Source organism: Balaenoptera ricei, chromosome 21 (genome assembly GCF_028023285.1).
Source record: "Balaenoptera ricei isolate mBalRic1 chromosome 21, mBalRic1.hap2, whole genome shotgun sequence".
NCBI lineage: Eukaryota > Metazoa > Chordata > Mammalia > Artiodactyla > Balaenopteridae > Balaenoptera > Balaenoptera ricei.
The window spans coordinates 18,161,672-18,180,945 of NC_082659.1; the positions used below are offsets into that span (position 1 = coordinate 18,161,672).

General features: G+C 37.0%; 2 protein-coding genes across 3 annotated transcripts in view; one reads left to right on the plus strand and one right to left on the minus strand.

Annotated features, from left to right (window-relative positions):
- The window catches only part of VPS37A (VPS37A subunit of ESCRT-I), a 38,234-nt gene extending 35,340 nt beyond the window's left edge, over nucleotides 1-2,894 (minus strand). Inside the window, exon 1 of the mRNA XM_059909667.1 lies at nucleotides 2,448-2,894. Within this exon, the coding sequence (XP_059765650.1) occupies nucleotides 2,448-2,572 (125 nt within the window). The 5' untranslated portion in view covers nucleotides 2,573-2,894. The remainder of the gene's footprint in view (nucleotides 1-2,447) is intronic.
- A 21-nt stretch (nucleotides 2,895-2,915) lies between these two features.
- Nucleotides 2,916-18,857, plus strand: CNOT7 (CCR4-NOT transcription complex subunit 7). Of its 2 annotated transcripts, XM_059909671.1 has the most exons (7): nucleotides 2,916-3,093; nucleotides 4,616-4,826; nucleotides 6,673-6,866; nucleotides 10,187-10,348; nucleotides 13,099-13,243; nucleotides 15,474-15,584; nucleotides 17,218-18,857. In XM_059909671.1, exons 2-7 carry the CDS (start codon nucleotides 4,710-4,712, stop codon nucleotides 17,344-17,346), a joined length of 858 nt encoding a protein of 285 aa, XP_059765654.1. In that variant the 5' UTR covers nucleotides 2,916-3,093; nucleotides 4,616-4,709; the 3' UTR covers nucleotides 17,347-18,857. The 2 variants fall into 2 exon arrangements, with proteins under 2 accessions (XP_059765654.1, XP_059765655.1); XM_059909672.1 differs by lacking the exon at nucleotides 10,187-10,348.
- Nucleotides 18,858-19,274: the final 417 nt, after the last annotated feature.

Below are 19,274 nucleotides of genomic sequence, written 5' to 3' on the forward strand. Positions count from 1 at the left end.
AATTATAAGGAGTTGGAAGGTAGATGAGAGAATGGGGTGGGGAAAGGTTATTGAGGAGACGAAAAGAAGTCAGACGCTTTCACGGCCAAGAAAGAGCTACTGACCCTGTATTTGGAGAAGGGATAGAGTATTAAACATGAGGCAGGTGGGCAGCATGCAACAAGATATTAATACTCATAACTGAGGAAGTTTTGTATTATTCATTAAAATACCGTTCGAAACATTCTTTGAACTTTTACGAAGTGCACCTTCAGAATAACCAATCGCAGTGTCTTTTTGTACAAAAATCTTTAAGCATAAGTTGTAGTATTGAATTTGGTTACTCAAGCAACATATTGTCAGATACTGCACACATACATCATTTTTACCAGCTAGTTTTAAAATGTATGTCATGATTTAAAAGGGCAGACTTAACAAGAATAGGTAGATGACATTTTTTCTGGGATCGTACCATTCTTTGAAAAATGGAAGTACATGACCTCCTTAACTGTCACCAGAATTATCCAAGTATAGTTTATAAATGTGAAATATTTCAATAAAAACTTCAAATATTTTTATAAAAGAACTTAAAAGAATCAAGTACTTAAAGTTTGCTGTTCATAAAACACTACAAATATGTAGATAATATCACATGTCTGATTATGTCCATAATTTCTGGCTCAAAAAATAACAAATAAAATACATCCCTTCCAAAAAAAAAAAAATACATCCCTTCTGCATTTGACTCAGAGTATTTACCGATCCTCTTAAGCCAATTCCAGAACTCCTTAGATTAGCAATTCCTGCCTTAGAATCTCACCTTATTTGGAAGGCCAAAAAAATAAACAATAAATTTCACATCAATCGCTTTCCTTATTTACCAGCCTTAGCAGCAAGGGACTTTGGAATATTTGAAAAATTCAGCTCCAACCTCAAAGAATAAAAATTTACCAGCAGTGAGAATATCTAACAGAATATACTAAAGGCTTAAAAGCAATTAATTCCAAAAGTATGGTTCTAAAAAGTATTTTGGCAATAGTAGTACTAGCATAGTATACAAACAGTCTTCCAAGGTGATGCCTTCTAAGGAGACAAACTTCCGTTGTTTGTTAAAAAGGAGTCACCTTATTTCATAAGCATATTTTGTAAAAGTAGCTCTTACAGGTTAGTAGAGAACACTATTTGGACTAAGATTGACTTGTAAGAACTCTATGAACTTAATTTTCCAAAAAGAAAGCCACCATTAAATCAAATACCATGCCATTCTTTCCTGTTTAATACCACAAATTCTCACCTTTCTAAAGTTCTCAACAAGCAGAACAATTGAGACAAAGAACCAAGAAACACCTGAAGTTCAATCAGTAACAGGCCTCATTTTAGCCAAACTCATTTTGCAGTGATTTTTTCTTTTAACACTATATCTAATTTAAAACTATTCTACACTATAACTTGCTTGGGAAAAAATCCTTAGTGTAACAGATAAAATGGCTCCCAGTAGTTCCTTCCACAGGAATTAATCAATTTTAATATCTCTGAATATATATATTTCAAATGTATGAAAAGTCTATTAAGATGTTGACACCTTTACATTAAAATGTGCTGACACTCATGTAAATATACTTGCATAATTCATATAATAAAAAGAGGCGGTTCTAATTTTTGAAAACCACTAGAGGTCACAGATTTTTGCAATATAACGGGCTGCAGCAAACCAGTTTACAATAAAAACAGTTGAATTCATTTGAATTGCAAAATATTTCTAATCTGACCACGCTGAAAATGAACAACTCATACAACGCCGAGAGAACAATCAAGATGACTCTAAGGCAATTCCTGAGTGTGGGAACAAGAACAACAAAGTGAGAAATGAACAGAGACTGATAGTTGCCAGCTCGGGGGAGGTGGTTAGAACAGGGTAAATCTTCTATTAGAGACTTCAGAGGATTGAGTATGTCACTCCCAGAGAAGAACTCACTGGTGAAAACTGTCTTCCCTTTTCTTTAATGTTGAAAGTTTTTTTTTTTTTCAAAAATGGTCCACTATTTGTGAAACTTGGAGATTACTCTTCACGATTCTTTTTACCCAAGTACAGAATTTTAACAATTCTGCCAACGCGGCAAACAGGTGGGCAAAGGGAAAGATTAGTGAGAAAGCCGGGCAAAGCAAGGCATATTGGAGACAGACTATGAGACAGATTACAGTCAGCAGCGCTGGGTCAGGAGGGACGAGCAAATCGGAATTAGAGGAGCTGAGCGGTGGTGGGGCGGGACGGAGGGAAGGAGGGCCCGGAAGAAAATCCTGAACGTGGCTCAGGGATGGGAGAGCAAGCGTGAGAGCCAGGACGAAGGGAGGTAGGTCAAAAGGCGGCAGCTGGCGGGAGTCGGCCTGAGGAGCTGCGAGTGTGGTTAGGACCAGCCCGCCCTCCCGCCCTACTTTTTCTTCCTGTCGGAGAGGCAGCGACCAGTCACCTGGAGTGGGAGTTCCGGAGGGACTCGATCAGCCGCTGCTTCTGCTGTTGGAGGCTGGTGAGACCACCGGGGGACCCAGCCGCGGAGGAGGAGGCGCTCTTGGTCAGGGGAAAGAGCCAGCTCATCCTCCACGGGTCCCCGGGCCCGAGGCCCTAGAAGGCTCTGGCCTGCTTCTCCCAGCTGCTCAGCCCGGCGGTTCTCCAGCGACAGAGGAGGAGAGGGCAGGGACGCCCCAGCCCAAGTGCTGGGGAGCCGCGTCTTCTCTAAGCAATCCCGGCCGGGGGTCCTCGGGGTCAGGCGGGCATGCTCTGACTGCGGACAGCTGGAGACAGGAAACTCGCCGCCCGGGACCGGCAGCCCTACCTTCACGGCCCTGACGCCCCAACCAGTCAGGACGCCTGACCGCCTAACTCTCCACCACCCCAGCTTCCGTCACCTGCGTGCCCCGCCCTCTCTGCGTGCCGCGTCATCATCTGGCGCCCCCGCCCGGACGTGCGAGAAGCGACGGCGCAGCGCGGTGCGGCGCAGCTCCGGCTCCCCTTTCCCCCTTGCCGGGCGAGAGGTGTCTATGGGGCACCCGCCGCCGCCGCTGGGTGCTGTCTCTATGGCGAGGAGGAGGAGGAGGAGCGCGAGCTCAGCGACACAAGTAGATCTTGCCACAGACTTGCGGGGGGGAGGGGCGGGTTGGAGAAGTAGGAAGGGGGCGGGAATGACGAACCTAAGCGGGTGCGCGATGGCGCCAGCTGGAGCGCGGCTGGCGAAGGAAGGGGCTGGGCGGCGGGTGGAGGGTGGAGGGTAACTGGGGCTGGGGGGTATGTCAAGGGGGTGGCGCGGAGTGATGACGCGAAGGCTTTGTACCTGGGGCTTCGATGCTGTGGGGCGGAAATTGGGAGTGGAGGGCGGTGGCCTAGATCCTTAGCTTCTTGTATGCGGTGTTTGGGAGTCCATCCGGCTCCGGTCAATGGTTATCAGCACCTTCTCTCTGGCTCTCTGCCAGGGAAGAGAGTTATCTGTGACTTGAGTGTGTCTGTACTGTCCTCGCGTTGGGAACCCGCTGTTCGGAGATGCTACCTCCAGTAATGAGAAGGCCTCTGATGCCTCTTCGGGGCTTCTGGAACTGTAGTAGAGAGAGGTGGAGGAAAGCAATGTTCAACTACAGGGTCTTTCCGCTGTGTGTGTGTGTGTTTGTGTTTAGCGAAGAGGCTTATAAAGGAAGGGGCCCTGGATCTTTCCACTGTGTGTGTGTGTGTGTTTAGCGAAGAGGGTTATAAAGGAAGGGGCCCCTGGATCTTTGGTTTCTGTTCTTAGAGCACTCGAGGTTACATTTGTGACTGCAGAGCTTAGAAGGGGAGGTCATAATTCTCTTTTTTACACTTTGTTATGAATTTTTTCAAAGTTGTGTGAAAAATGAAAGCGCATCTGGAATTTCCCTGCTCAAGAATCAAAATGTTGGTCTGTACTGTTACCATTATATACCATGAAACCTGTGTTTAGGGACCAGAAACGTGACATGTGTGTTTGGTAACCAGGGAAAATGCTCTGGTTTTTAGGAAATTAGAAACAATTTGAAATGCAGACCCTCTATTGCTTTTTTTCTTTCTCCATCCACAGTTACAGACATGGAAACAGTTTCTGTGGCTGTTATTTATTGCTCAGAAGAACTTTCTTTTTTTAATTGGTTTACTTTTGGCCCCTCCAATCTGACTTGAATAAATTCCAGTAGATTTTGTAGTTAAATCAGACTTTGAATGTTCAGTTAATGAGGAATAAAAGTAAATACTATCTTTGCCCTAGTAACATCTGATCTGATCTTTTCACATGTATATCAGTATGTCACTTTTCCTTTTTTTTCTGGAAAGGGATGTCTTTATAAAGTTTAATTCAGAGAGTGAGTTGAATTCAGAGCAGTTTTTAAGTAATGAAAAATTTTAAAAAATGATTAATATGTACACAAAAAACATTGTTTTTACATAACATATTAGAACCAGGAAACCTGTGTTGTAGTCCTTTTTATCCTACTGATTAGCTGTGTGACTTTAGACAAGTCACTTTCTAAACTTTGATTTTCTTATAAAGCAAGGACTGTGAATAGATAATCTCTTAGGCTTCTGTCAACTCAATTATTCTGTGATTCAGCTTCCTCATATAGCTGGTTCTTATTTTGACAGGTACATAAATAAAGGATAAAGTATTTTACGAAACAAATCTTCAATCAAGTATAACATTTTGATGCTTGGCAGCTAGACTCCTTGTGCCCTCACTATGCCAGCAGCAACTGTAGATCATAGCCAAAGAATTTGTGAAGTTTGGGCTTGCAACCTGGATGAAGAGATGAAGAAAATTCGTCAAGTTATCAGAAAATATAATTACGTTGCTATGGTATGCCTATGAGCAAAATCCTTAAAATGCTTTTTATGAAAGAGGAAAGGGGATTTTAAACATCTTGAATTCAACCCTTCTGGCTGATTTTTTTTAGTGATTAATTTAATTATAAAAAGAGAATTTTGTCAATGACCTCCAACTAAAGACCACCAAGAACACACCTGCAATATGACAAGTTGGGTTTCTTACTCATTGCACTGAGGGAAAATGCATTCTTAGAACCATGGGGCATTTGAATAAAAGAGTGTTAGGACTTTTAGGATTTGGGCTTGTGGCAGGTGGTTTTAGGAAAGGAGTAAGGAAGCAGGGCTTTGCTCTGAACTGGATGCTGTTAGTAAGCTCAGGTAATTCCATGATAGGGTATCTTATTGAGTCTCAACTAGAATGAGAGAAGACTGGAGTGAGGCTAAAGCTATAAAGAAGCAACAGTCACTCAGCCAAGATAGAAAGATGTTTGGTCATTTTTGTGGTTTGGACAAATGTCTGTGTTTTTGCTTATGTTCAGTCATGATTACAGACTGGCCTTGTCTGATGTTATAGTGTGAAACTGTTTATATTCAGCAGAAGAATGCTAGGACCTAGCTGTGAGTGCCAGGTCTGCTCCTAGCAACATTAAGGCCTAATATTAATACCAGATGGAACTCCTGAATGTCTTTCTCAAACAAAAAAATTCACATCTCCCAGTGAAGCATTGTTGATCTGCAGTTTTTGTTTGCTTTTTAATTACCAGTGGAGTTCCATGGACACACAGTACTGTTAAGCATCTCTACTTTTGCATATACTATTCAACCTGCCTAGTTTGTCTAGTCAGTTAATTATTTTGCTTCTTTACTATTGTGTTTTGGCTTCTCTACTGTTTTCTAGATTATTAGCTTCGAGAAGTAAGAGATTAGTGTCTTAATCATCCTTTCTTCCCTGGCACCTAGCATAACACATAGCATCCAATAAAGTGGTTGTTGAGTTGGACTGAATTTAGAAAAATTTTAATTTCTTTACTGCTTCATATGAGTTGGTATTTAGGTTTTGTTCTTAGTTTCCTAATTTGAACTTTAATACTAAACTGATATACTATTTTCTTAGTATATTTAATACAAATGAATTCATACTCTTTTTTGGGGAGGGGCAGGTTGATTGGTTAAAATATGAATATTTGAGTGTACATAGATAATGTCCTATTTAATAGATGTACTTACAATTAGAATGAAATTATTTTTTTCTAGTAGGAATTCATAGTGATCATTTCTTTCTCAGATGATAAGGAGTGACAACATTAGAGATGTGCTTAACATTCTACAGGAATGAGTGGTGGCATGCAGTTTTTAGCAGTTTTTAAGGATGTGCTTTGTAGAGAGGGTACTGTTTTAGCCCAAGAAATTAGGAGGGTTTTGGTGTTTAGATAAACCTTACTTCAGAAAAGCAATCGGAAAGTATGGTGCATTTTCCATTCTTTTTAACCAGTTCTTCATTGCTTTTAACATTAGAATACAGTGAGCATAGTTTCACACACCTGTCGAGAAACATGAATTTGTGACTTTTTCCCAGTTCCTTGGGAATAGAGTACTCAGTTGCATTATTATGTGTATCTAATACATAGTAGTTTTTTTACTAATATGATATTTAAAGTAAGAAGAAGTCATTAAGTTTGCAGAGTTTTATTTTATGGTTCTAAAAAGTAATGCTCTTCCTAGTTAAAAGGTACTTTGCAATTGAACGTGAATTGTGTAGAATATCACCTGTAACAGGATTCTCCGACTTGTACCGCAAATTAATTATTTATTCTAGGAATTTGTGGATTGTGGCTTCGACCATTTAGTAAATAATGAACCTTAAAACTATTTTACAGGACACCGAGTTCCCAGGTGTGGTTGCAAGGCCCATTGGAGAATTCAGGAGCAACGCTGACTATCAGTACCAACTGCTGCGGTGTAACGTGGACTTGTTGAAGATAATTCAGCTAGGACTGACCTTTATGAATGAGCAAGGAGAGTACCCTCCGGGAACTTCAACTTGGCAGTTTAATTTTAAATTTAATTTGACGTAAGTGGGAAATAAATCTAACCCAAACTTTTTTTTTTTAGTTTAATTTTAGGAATTAATTTCCCTCAAGTATGACAAATGAAATTCTAACTGAATTTGATGTTATTATCCTGGAAATATTTAAAACCTAAAATTTCAAAAGTTTACATTTCTTTTTATCATGGGACAAAAAAATTAGGATAAAGAAGACTTAAATGCAAATACTTTGAGTTTTAGAGATGTTATTTGAAAAGTATGACTGCACTATTTTGAAATTTGGAAAACTGGGTATTGAAAATACTTCTTGATAGAAAAAAATAATCTTACAACATTAATTTTGCTTTCAAACTTTGAGTGCAATTTGAAATATGTATGTTTTTGTTGTAATAGTTATCCTTCTTGTGAAGAGATTTTTATTACGGTCATACTCCAGTGTATGAGTAGATTACACGTCACAGGTGGTAAGATAGTTCTTGGAAACTTGGGTGCATTTTCCTTTTAAATCAATATTATATAATGTTTATATTCTCAGGTCAGTCCACAAAACCTTTTGTAAGTTATCTATGGGAGAAGTAATAGTATCTTTGAGCCTGGTGTTTCTTTTAGAAACAATTCAGAATCTGAATTCTAACTCAAGCCCTGGGTCAAAACCCAGTTTCTTTACTCACAATACTTCTATATCATTGGTACGAGTAGTCTTGATAGCTTAGGGAAGTTTCCAGTGTTTGGGGGTAAGGGCAGATTGTTTACAAACTGACTGTAAGATGGGGAGATGTTTAATACATTTTGAGTATATTACTGTACTGCACTGTCCTTCTGTTTGACAGCCTCTGATTGTTTCATATGATCTAACATCCGATTTGGAAAATTGTAAAAGAAGCTGTAGGACAATTAATGGTAGTGCCACGTAAGAACCTCCATTCTCTGTAATGTGATACTTAGCATATAAGATCTAAAGAAAAGCAGGGCTGATGAATTCAGAGGGTAGTGTTGTCAATGGTGCAATAGTATGGCTTCTAATTGCATTATGCTTAGCCTGACTCTTTGTTTTTACTCTGTTGAATTTAATAATATACACTCCAGAACTTGGTAGAGGGTGAAAGGTACTCATCTCTATTAAAACTGATAATAACCATTTATAAGTACTTTAGTTCCGAAAATTCCCTTTTATCCTTTTCCCAAAAGATAACTCTTTTTAAAATCAGTTCTTTACCATTTCATTTGTTCCATGTTACCTTTTTTCCAAGCTGATCGTTAGAACATTGGTCTTTACTAAGATACTGCTGTGATCGCATTACGTGAGTAGGTGACCATTAAGTGTCTCAGTTTTGGTAAAGTTGACAATCTCTGAAAGACGTTTTTTTCTTATACAGAGAGGGCTACTGTAGTTTTGCTACCATTCATACTAATGTTAATATCTTAAGAGATGTTTAAGGATACAGTGAAGAATATTATTTAAGTAGAAAGGGTCAGTTGGAAGATAAAACCAGTTCTACCTAATGTGGAGAAAGAGCACCATGAATCTTGGATAGTTTGAAGAAAGATGAAAATTGACTTTTTTATTGAGTGCCTAGAATGAATGTGTCAGCAGCTGTGCTAAGCCCCAGGGACATAGTGTTGAGGAAAGTTGGTCATAGTCATTTAACTTAGTGTTCCTATAACTCTTCTGTCTGCTTTCTATTGCCAAAGTCCAATGTTTGGGAATTTGCTCTAAACTGAATTTGGAGTTGATATGTACATGAAAATTAAAGTATAATTTGATACTTGATCATAAAACACCAGAGGTACTCATCCAGGTCTGTCTCCTGGAGGTTGTGATCCAGTAGGTCCAGGTGTGGGACTTGGGAATCCATATTGTTGCTGAGTTCTCTGAGTGACTGTTATCATCGGGCAGGTTTAGGAAATACTGATTTCAATAGTGCAGTACTCCTTGGTGATACAACATTGAACAAAACAGACAAAAATCATTGCCCTCTTCAAGCTTAAGTTCTGATTGAGAGCGAGGTAATAAACTAAAAGTAAAGTGAACATATGGCCCAGAATAACGTGTGCCTGGAAAGAATCTGGATGCCTTTGGTTGGTTATAGTTGCTAAAGCGTGTCTCTTAGCACTGGGGCACGATGAGTGAGACTCTACTTGTTCAAGGTACATATTTTAGTATAATAAGGACAATAATACCTGTTGTGTAATGAAAAAACGTGGACTTATTCAGTCCCCTTCTGTAACAAGGGTTTTCCAGGGACATTTTCCAGGGAAGTTTGACAGTGATCGTTGTGGTTCCTCTGTTTTTAAATATTTCAGTTGCTAGTTTTGTTATTTTTCAAAGACATTTAATAGTAAATTGATTTCCAGAGAGTAGACCATAAGGATACTTTTTGGCCTAAGTGTAATGTTCCTTTTGGTTTTGTTTTATTAAAGCTTTTATAGAATTTTCTTTTGCTAAGTGGTAAAAACCAGTATTCTCACAATTTTAAAAGTAAATAAAAGGAAGCATCCAGTGGGCAATGCATGAAATACTTTTCATTTATTCTCAGAAACATACTTCCATTTTGATCACTTTTTTGATTTAATATAATGTTTTGGATACCTGTGTGTTTGTGCTTACAAATTAGAGATGGCTTTCTTTTTGGCTTAAGTAAAATCTTGAAAGATTGGTTTTATATTTAGATTTCCTGGCTTGATTTTTGGGAGGTAATCTTCTAGGAGTAAGGTTGTTAGAAGAAGAAATTAATGCTATTCTAGCAGAGCCCTTCATTTTAAACACTTTACTGCCTCTCAGAGCTATTTGAAAGGCTCATCATTAGTGAGAGGAGGCATCTCCTTTTTCTTTAAGACGGACTGTGGTTTAACTCAGCCACAGCAGATGTTTTCTACTCAGTCTCTTTCCTGCTGAGAGCCCGGGAGATAGACACAGGCCTTCACGCCCGGGGCTGCAGCTCCATTTGGCAGCATTAAACGGGCTGCTGAGACCGAAAGCCCCCAATAACAACACATCTCTTACTTTGTGGTGGTAGCTGCTGGTGAGAAGAAGACCCTTTGTTTCAAACCCAGCTAAATTTACTTAACTTGTGAAAGACTAATGAAATTGATAGTAAAGATGAAAATCTCACCATTGGACTGTTGTGAATGATTATTTACTATATGAACATTTTTCTAAAATACTAAATGACCTTTGTATTTAAGTTGTATTTTCCTTCCATATACGTGAAGCATGGGAATAAATGGACCCAAGCCCATTCTCTCTCTTGATATTTCTGGCGCTGTAGTTGTAGATACAAGTGGGAGAAAAACAGTTTGAAGTGTGGCACTTTTGAATGTTGTCTTTCCTTTTCTTCTGCCAGGGAGGACATGTATGCCCAAGACTCTATAGAGCTACTAACAACATCTGGTATCCAGTTTAAAAAACATGAGGAGGAAGGAATTGAGACCCAGTACTTTGCAGAACTTCTTATGACATCAGGAGTAGTCCTCTGTGAAGGGGTCAAATGGTTATCATTTCATAGGTAAAAAGATTACATTGAAAATGGCATTTGTGTCACCATTTCCTGGCTGCTTCACACTTCACTTGGGTCACTGTGTCAGCAATTTCAGGCTTAGTTACAAAAAATTGGCTGCCATATAGCAGTCTCCTAACTCTTCACAGGCTAATGTTGGTCTACTTAAAGATGAATTTAATGATATGGGATCCATTTTAGACTAAGAGACAGTATTGCATGTGGAAAGAGTACAGGCTGGAAAAATAGACCTTGGTTTAGATCCAGCAGTGCCATTTGGAATCTGTGTTACCTAGGGTTATTTAACATTTCTAAGCCTTAGAATGAAAACATTTATTCATTTTTTAAAAAAGTTATTTATTATCTACCATATGCCAAGCACTGTGGTAAGATTCTAGGCATTAAGCTACGAACAAAATAGAGTAAAATCTTTCATTTCATGGAGTTTACGTTCTGGTGGGAGTAGGCAGACAATTTTTTAAAATGATGAGATGTATATTGTGGTTTGTTAGATGGTGATTAAGTGCTATGGAAAAAAAAATGGCAAAGAAAGCTAGGGGTGGGTCTCTGTGGTGGATTTTAATGTTTTTTTTTAATAGAGTGTCAGGAAGAAATCACTTAGAAGAATTATCTTACAGAATTGTTTTAATGGTCGATAATAACATATTTAAAGCATTTAGTAAAGTGCTTTACACACAGTAAATTCTCAATAAGTGGTAGTTTTAAATTCTTATCATAAAATAAAACCAGATTGTTGAAGAGAATTTCTGGAAAGGAAATTAATTCCATTTTGTAAATATAGACTTTTAGGTAACAGAAAGAATTTTCCTAAGTAAACTAAATTAAATTGGCAGCCCAGGGACTAATAGTGACCTTGGGAAGTTTATTTGGCCTCTTGTTATCTTTTTAAAAAGCACTGCATTTTGCATAGATTAATGTTCTTATACTTGGTCCACTTCACACATTTAAAAAAAAAATAAGAGTTTCTGCATGCTTTAGAATTTCCAGTGCTGGCCTGTGTAATGAATGAGAATAGTGAAGGACTGTTCATATTGTCAGCTTCAATGCAGTACTAAGCAGTAATTTTTGAGTTGGAGTATTGAACATACTAATTTCCACCTATCATCTTTTTTCTCTATTCTCCATTTGAGCCTATACCTCAGGAGATGAGGCTTAAGTCTTTGGTAATTTCAGGAATATTTTTGAGCTCTTTTTTTTACTTTCCTGGTCATGAAGATACAAAAGAACTGGAAAGCATAGTCCTGTTTTTTATTACTATGTATGACAGGTTCATTCTTTGAAAAAATACCCTGAGCAAATACCATGTGCTAGGTACTAGGATAAGATGAACAAAAACAGAAAGGGGACATGTCTTCTTATAGTTTAGAGTCTGGATTAGACTCTGATATATTTGAGTATTTGTCAAGATATGTTAAGATTTTATTCTACTAAATGTCATTAAATATTTTCTTCATATTCTAATCTATTTCTAGTAGATAAAGACTAGTTGAAGAACTTTATAAATCCTAAACTCTAATATGATCTTCCTTTTACTAGTATTGATGCTAAGCAAATATATTGACATATTTTAGGTAGACAGCAAAGTTAGTTACTTCCTTGTTAGCTACCAGAAATTTAAAGGTTTCTGCTGTTTATTGTTTATTCCTTGATATTCCTTAATGGTCTTCAATGTAAAAACATTTTTTTTCTCTTTTTAAAGTAAGAAGTAAAATTCTAAACATTGAATAGAAATTTTATTTGTAATCTCCCCTTGAAAGATGTGTTAAATAGCATCTCTCATCAAATATTTGAGTCCCAACTATGTGCCATAAGGAAAAAAAAATTTGAAGATGTGACATCTACCCTTTAAACATGTGGAGAAAACAATACATGGACTTTAAAGGGAAGTACAAGAAAACAGCTTGTCTGAGAAATCTGTGGGAGCTGAGCTCTTGAGGGAAGGCATCCTGTGGGAGGTCCTTAAAGGAAAGGTAGACAGGGAAAAGAAGGGGGTGTGATTGTGGCACGGGAGTGTAGAGAGGTATTGATATAAAGCTGTGGAAAAGCCAAACAGTAGGGAGAGGAGGAGGTGTTGATTTGAGAGTGTGGGAGTTGGTTTTTTACTTTCTAGATACTAGTTCTCAGCCTTTACTACCTTCGCTTCAAGGTTCAACATTACCATTAGTATCTCTTGGGGATTGAGACAGGAACAAAATTTTGAGGGAAGAGAGTATTATTAATAAAATCACTTACGGGAAGTGAAGATACTTTGTTAGGGAATTAACTGTTTGGGTTTTTGAAGTGAATGACCTTGTTATGTAAATGATGAGGAAATTTGCATTATTTTTGCCTTCTGAATGCCAGTTTTCCTGCATCATTTGACATTTTTGCCAAGTTTCCTTTCATCTTTATTTTTTGAGATATCTGCTATGGACAGTTTGATACTCTTTAGAGAGTTCTCTATTCAAGGATTAGCAAAATAGTAGTTTAGTGACTACACGCTTAGGAGGGTAGTAGAGATCTCTGTATATTGGTATCCCTGAATGATGAAATGACACTGTCTGTAAAAGATGGCATTTTCCCATTATAATTGTAAACATGTTTATTTTCTCTTTTCTTCTGTGTACTTTTTTCTGGTTCATTCTTTTTTTTTTTCCTGCCTACAGTGTGACTCACTTAAAAGTTGTATCAGAAAAAAATATCTTTTCATTTCTGTGGTATTTATGGTCCCTCTTCTTTATTCTTTAACCCTTTTGTAGTGGTTATGACTTTGGCTACTTAATCAAAATCCTGACCAATTCTAACTTGCCTGAAGAAGAACTTGACTTTTTTGAGATCCTTCGATTGTTTTTTCCTGTCATTTATGATGTGAAGTACCTCATGAAGAGCTGCAAAAATCTCAAAGTAAGGCTTCGAATGGCTTTATCTGTAATCAGCACGGTATTCAGAATGGGTGACTGACTTATAAGGTGCTGGGTTGGGATGTTGATTTAAACCCTATTTTTAAGTTTTATGTTAAATGCAGTTACATTATCTGATCATTTGATTCCTTTTTTGCATAAATAATTTATAGGAAATCCTTTTTCAGAGCTTCAGTATATATTGGCAGAATAAATTTTCAACAGGATTTAAACAAAAGATCAGATTTTTGTCATTGCTTGCCAGATTGAACATAAACTAGCACAGAATCTGAGCCTCTCAGGCACAGAAGTGCAAGTTCTCACTCTCTTGCAACACGCACATCTTTCCACGCAAGATAAAGTCTGAAGTGGCCAGCAATGTGCAGATATAGTCAGTCGTGTAGCAAAAAGAGTTTCCCCTTCAGCTTACCTTTGTGAGAGATTATTTCCTTGGGTCTAGTCATAGGGTCATGTTACTAGGAGTAAATTACATAGCTAAAAGGGTTTTTTTTTTCCTCCCCTGGCCCATAGATGTCAGCTTGTTAGTAGTAAGTGCTAGTAACTGGGTAGGTCCTGTCTAGACAGCAGCTTACATTCTGACACTGCTTACCATGTGTGTAATGATTTGTTACTTCTGAACATTAATTCTTTCAAAAAGAAAAGAAAATGTCTTTATTAAGGAAAAGTGCTCCTTTAGTCTTAGAATGAATTCATCATGGGGGTACAGACTCCTAAGGAATATAGTGGTTTTGTTTTTTCTGGTGTGTTTGTGTTTAAGCTGTAATTCAAGAAAAACATTTATGTAAAGTGGTTGCTTCATAGAACTTACATCAAGGTTGATCAAGTTTTCTCCTCACCAACTTTTTAGAAGTGCAAGGAAGGTTATACTTTGAGGAGATGGTAAAAACTTTGAGTTTTACTTTTATGCAGAAAGAAATAATTTCGGAGTTGAATAAGGAAACTTTGCTTTTGACAGATGAACTGAAAATCATGAGAGTGGTCTTTTGTCCAGAGTTTGCTTGCCTCATTACAGGATATAGCATATAACCAGGGAAATTTTTAAGAAATAAAGGATACCCCCTGAAAGTATTGTGTGCTGAGAATCCAAGGCATAAATGTTTTAATCTGGCTGTGGAAATGCTTTTTAAAATTGACATGTCTGTACAGTGACAGTTTTGGGGAACAGAGAACCGAATTATTGTTCATTATGTGTATGTTGTTGAAAAATTTCTAAGCATATTAGATATTCTGAATATGCCCCGAGTTACCGGCAGTGTTAAAATTTAGGTTAATGACAAAGGTACTTTTTGACCTATAGTCAGTGGTACTGAATGGCTCTATTCTGTTGCTCTCCTAAGCAGCTGCTAATGATACCTAATCCTTGTGCTATTTTTAGCCCTGAAGCAGCTGCTGTGCAAAGCACTGTTTCAAGCTGTGGTGTAGAGAAGGGCTAGTTTGCTGGTAGAGGCCTTAACAATTTAGAGAAATTTCTTTGTGTGTGTTTTGTCCTTGGTCCTGATGTTTCTTTCCTTTCTCTCCTCCCATTTTCCCCCTCTTTATTCTACTTCCCTCACTCCCTCTCTCCTTCTTTTCTTGTATTCTTTCTCTTCCTTTCAATCTCATTATCTTTTTTTTAATCCTAGCAATATTTAAATAGGGGGTGTTTAGCAGACCCTTCTAAGGAGTTGTATTCTTATAACTTTTTTAAACTAACAAAACCATAGTTAAGCACTTAGTGAATTCTTATGGATTTGATTAATCATAACAGCTTTGTTTTGTGCAAATTATTTAGATGAAACTATTTAGAGATAGATTGGTGTGAAGCTTAAGAAAATTTAAAGTAACTGCCTACAGTCAGTTTTATAATAATTGATGGGTGGATAGAGGGACTGTGAATGTACTTGGTAAATGTTACCCTGTGTACCTGTTACCTTATATACGATCTGCTTCCCCCATATCTTCAGCGAAGTTATTTGCCTGCCACACGCCTTAAAGAGTATGATGAAGATAAATTTTCCCAATTAAGATCTCATTTTTTATTAAATTATAAACATCTCCCACATTCAATAAATACATCAGTAATTCACATTCTCTGTTTTTTGCTGATCTTCATAAGGTCCATCTTTACATACTGAAGTTCATTTCTATTTTGGTCATTGTCTAAGTTATGTAATTTGTGAATTCGAGTGTTGCAATGTTTCTTTCTTTTGACAAGCAATTTTTCTTTCTTGTAGGGTGGTTTACAGGAAGTTGCTGAACAGTTAGAGCTGGAACGGATAGGACCACAACATCAGGCAGGATCTGACTCATTGCTCACAGGAATGGCCTTTTTCAAAATGAGAGAAGTATGAAGACATCAGTGCATTTTTCTCAGTTGGTTGTTAGGTTGAGAACATTAAAATCTAATGGCAAAAGTTTTGGGGCAATAAGTACATATTAAGTGAAGATATGATTATAGGTACCATGTAAGTCATACTCACTACACTTGAATGAAAGTAATCAAAAGTCATCATAAGTCATCTTGAAATGTAGTTCAGAAGGCAATGAAAAAAAAATAAGTTCTTTGTAGAATAAAAAATTTAAACTACCTTAGAAGTCATGTAGGTCCAACCATATTATTTCTTAGGTGAGGAAACTGAGGCCAGATGCAGGTAGCCTTTATCCAAGGTCATACACATTACTAATGGGAGAACTCCAGAGGACTTTCTGTTGGCCACATCAGTGTTGCTTCTGTCAAGTCAAGGGATCCATATGTTAAGTTTCCCCTGGCATTGGCTTCTCTTAGGTATTAAACTGCTGCTGAAGATACTGTTTGCTCTTGCCTTTCTTCAGTTCTTTGAGGATTTACAGATTTACATGCTTTTTAGTAGATTCTTACAAAGAGGTTTCGAATTCTAAAGGGGTTAAATCTGAAATAGTTAAATCAAAAATCATGTTGGGCAGACACTCCTTAAGTGGCAAAAGGCAGAGATAAGTTCTTCAAATATAAAGAAGTTAGGTATGGAAGAATGAAATTTAATGAACCCAGGTCTACTCTTAGGTTAAGTGACAGGTATACTTCACTGTAGCTAAATGCAAAGAAAAGAAAGCCAGTTGTGCAGAAACAGAACAGAACGGACTTTTTTGCTTACAAAAAAGTTTTCCTTCTTGCAAAATATTCACTGTAGAATTCTTTTGAGTATATCCTCTTAGACATTAAAGAAATGACTGAGAATACTTCTGGGAATTTAAAACTTTTTGTAGAAATGTGTTAATAATACAATAGAAAGCATATAGCTATTTTGCCAAGTGGTATTGATTGAGAAGTGATTTGGACTGTTCATGACAAGTAAATATTTTGTTTTGTTACTTCTTCCCAGTGCTTCATTAGAGAATTAAGACAACCTTCTGAGTTTTCAGTTTTGCATTTAAAAAATGCCTTAAGGGTTCAATTAATGGTGGATTCTCTGCTACTAATTCGTTATCTTTATTTTTCTTGGCTTTATTAAGGATAATAACCTAATCTGAATGTTCAGGGTTTGCTGTCCAGACATGTTTGGGGTTTGAGTGTTTTCAGCCAACTTAGCCTTGCACATAGACTCAAGGCTACTTATAAACCTAAACTTCCCCTCCCCTGCCCATTATTGGCTATTTTTATTCATTCTCATGATTAAGTATTATTAAATTAATGGAATAAAAATGCCTGCCATTTTTCCATTACAAATTCTCATAAAAATGGTCTGAGTGTTAATAGGAAAGGCGTTGTGTTTATACATTTTTTTGGTAGTCTTTTTCTTTGGTTTCTTTTGAGCTCTGTACTTCTTGAGAAAGTCAGTCTTATACGTTTAATTTAAATGTGTGGCTTCAGAGGAGCACTGCAGAAAAGAGCTGTCATTATAGTTAATGAAGTCAGTACTTACATTGCTGAAATATAAATTACCAGTGGTACCTTTTGGTTAAAATTATCTTTTTTGTTTTTCTTCCAAAATTCCTTTTTAGATGTTCTTTGAAGATCATATTGATGATGCCAAATATTGTGGTCATTTGTACGGCCTTGGTTCTGGTTCATCCTATGTACAGAATGGCACAGGGAGTGCGTATGAAGAGGAGGCCAACAAGCAGTCATGACATGAAATGGTTCTTTTATTTTTACTTTATTTGAGCTACACACATGCTTGTATATAGGTTTTATCTCTGGTTGAATCCCTTGAACAACAGACATTACTTTTTTTTCCTTTCATAGCTCATTTTATTTTCTGCCTTTCAGTACTAAGTGTGACCATTCCTATCTCAGATCTTAATAAATAGAAAAGCATTCAGGTTAAATCTGGCCTTAATATACTTGTTAGTAGGCATGTGTGACAGAGAGTGGGGAAAGCTATTCAGTACATCATATTGAATACTTTGATAAACATTACTTACTTGAGCTTGGTTTTTTCCCTTTCCTAAATTAACTAGCACTGACTGTAATTTATTTCCCTGTTTCATGTCTCCCTTCCATTCTGCAGGAGTTTTAGCTATTTGAGACTGTGGACCATCAATTTTGCACTTTAGAGAGTGATTCTGACTCAAATCCTCTGTTTTATCAGCAGTTTTGGCTTTTCTTGCTCTTAGCTGGAAAAATGACCATCTGCCAACTTTATACAGTATTTACTTGCTTTTGACCCACAGAATATAGAACATGCATTGTGCAAATGGTTGATTCAGCAAGACTACAAAAAAAAAAGACAAAAAACTACTGAGGAGCTTAGTAACTGCTGTTTCTGTACGTAGTACTTAATCTCCCAAGCACATCTAGTGTCTGTCAGTTTCTAATTGGCATGTGTAGGCTGCTCTGTGACTGAAGAATTTTTCAAACCAGCTTTACACCCTTCAGGAAAAATCCTTTGTGATTGGATGTTTAGTGTCTGCCCAGAAACTGGTATCCAACATGTTGAAGCTGCAGTTATTTTATGATAGCACACTTCCCTTGATCTGCTTCTTTTTATTCCATCGCTATTTACCCTTATTTTCAATTTTTTAAGATTTTATAGCCATACTTAATGATGCTCTTGATTTGTCGATTACACAAATCAATTTCATTAAAACCCAAAGATTGCAAGTCTTTAGGTACATTCTGTACCAGATTAAATTAGAAGACAAAAAGTTTGTGCTTTCATAGTTGCTACAAAGATAAATAATGGAGAGATTTGGTGCAAAACAACAAAATACAAAAAATATTAAATTTATTAGCTATATACAGTGTAGCTAATAAAATTACCTGAGGAGTGTAATGCTTGTTTATTTTTTTGTGTATATCTTTGCAATCTATTTTATATATATTGACAAAAGAGACTGTGAAATATTTAGCCATGCAGAATATGTGACCAGATCAGAGCATGTGTAGGAAGACACTTCGGTAATCATTAACTCTGCCCTGAAATGATGGACTACAAGTTATGATGTGTGTTATCTGCACTTCAATCAGTAGTAGTAGCAAATCTCCAAATGTTAGCCACATTGGTTTGTTTCCCTTGTACATTCTTTATTCATGATACTTCCATGCTGTAACTGGGTGGTCCTTTTTAAACAAAACATTTGTGAAACAGAGGGATTATTTGTTTTTAAAGCTTTTGTAAATAAAGGCTTCAGAAATGTTTTCTTATTATATGTTGATGACTGGTAATTTTGTTTTAGAAATATTTGGGGGCTATTGTGGGTCGTTTTCTTTCTTTTTTTTTTTTTTTTTTTAATTTGGGCAACTGAACAGAACTCAGTAACTTCAGTAACTTCATTAACTAGCTGATTTTTAATCTCTTAATTGAAAAAATCAACCTGCGCCTTCTACATTTCAACAGTGTTGGCTTATTTTTTATGCATACCTCAACTAGTTGTTAAGACTTGACTTCTGTCTCCCCATTTATTCTGAAAGATGTACAAAGTAAATGCATTTGGTATAACTTACTGTGACTTCTTTTAAAGTCAACACACTATAGCAGGTATCTAATTGGTTTCTTTTTCTTTTGATCTTTTATAAAGATTGCCTTCTGAATAGCCATGTAGTTGGCTGAATTTCA

What these genes read in the sequence shown, in the direction of transcription:
- CNOT7 (XM_059909671.1), top strand. Translation starts at nt 4,710, where the DNA reads ATGCCAGCAGCAACTGTAGATCATAGCCAAAGAATTTGTGAAGTTTGG. An exon ending in AATATAATTACGTTGCTATG is followed by an intron (nt 4,827 to 6,672) that starts GTATGCCTATGA and finishes ACTATTTTACAG; the next exon opens with GACACCGAGTTCCCAGGTGT. An exon ending in AATTTTAAATTTAATTTGAC is followed by an intron (nt 6,867 to 10,186) that starts GTAAGTGGGAAA and finishes TTCTTCTGCCAG; the next exon opens with GGAGGACATGTATGCCCAAG.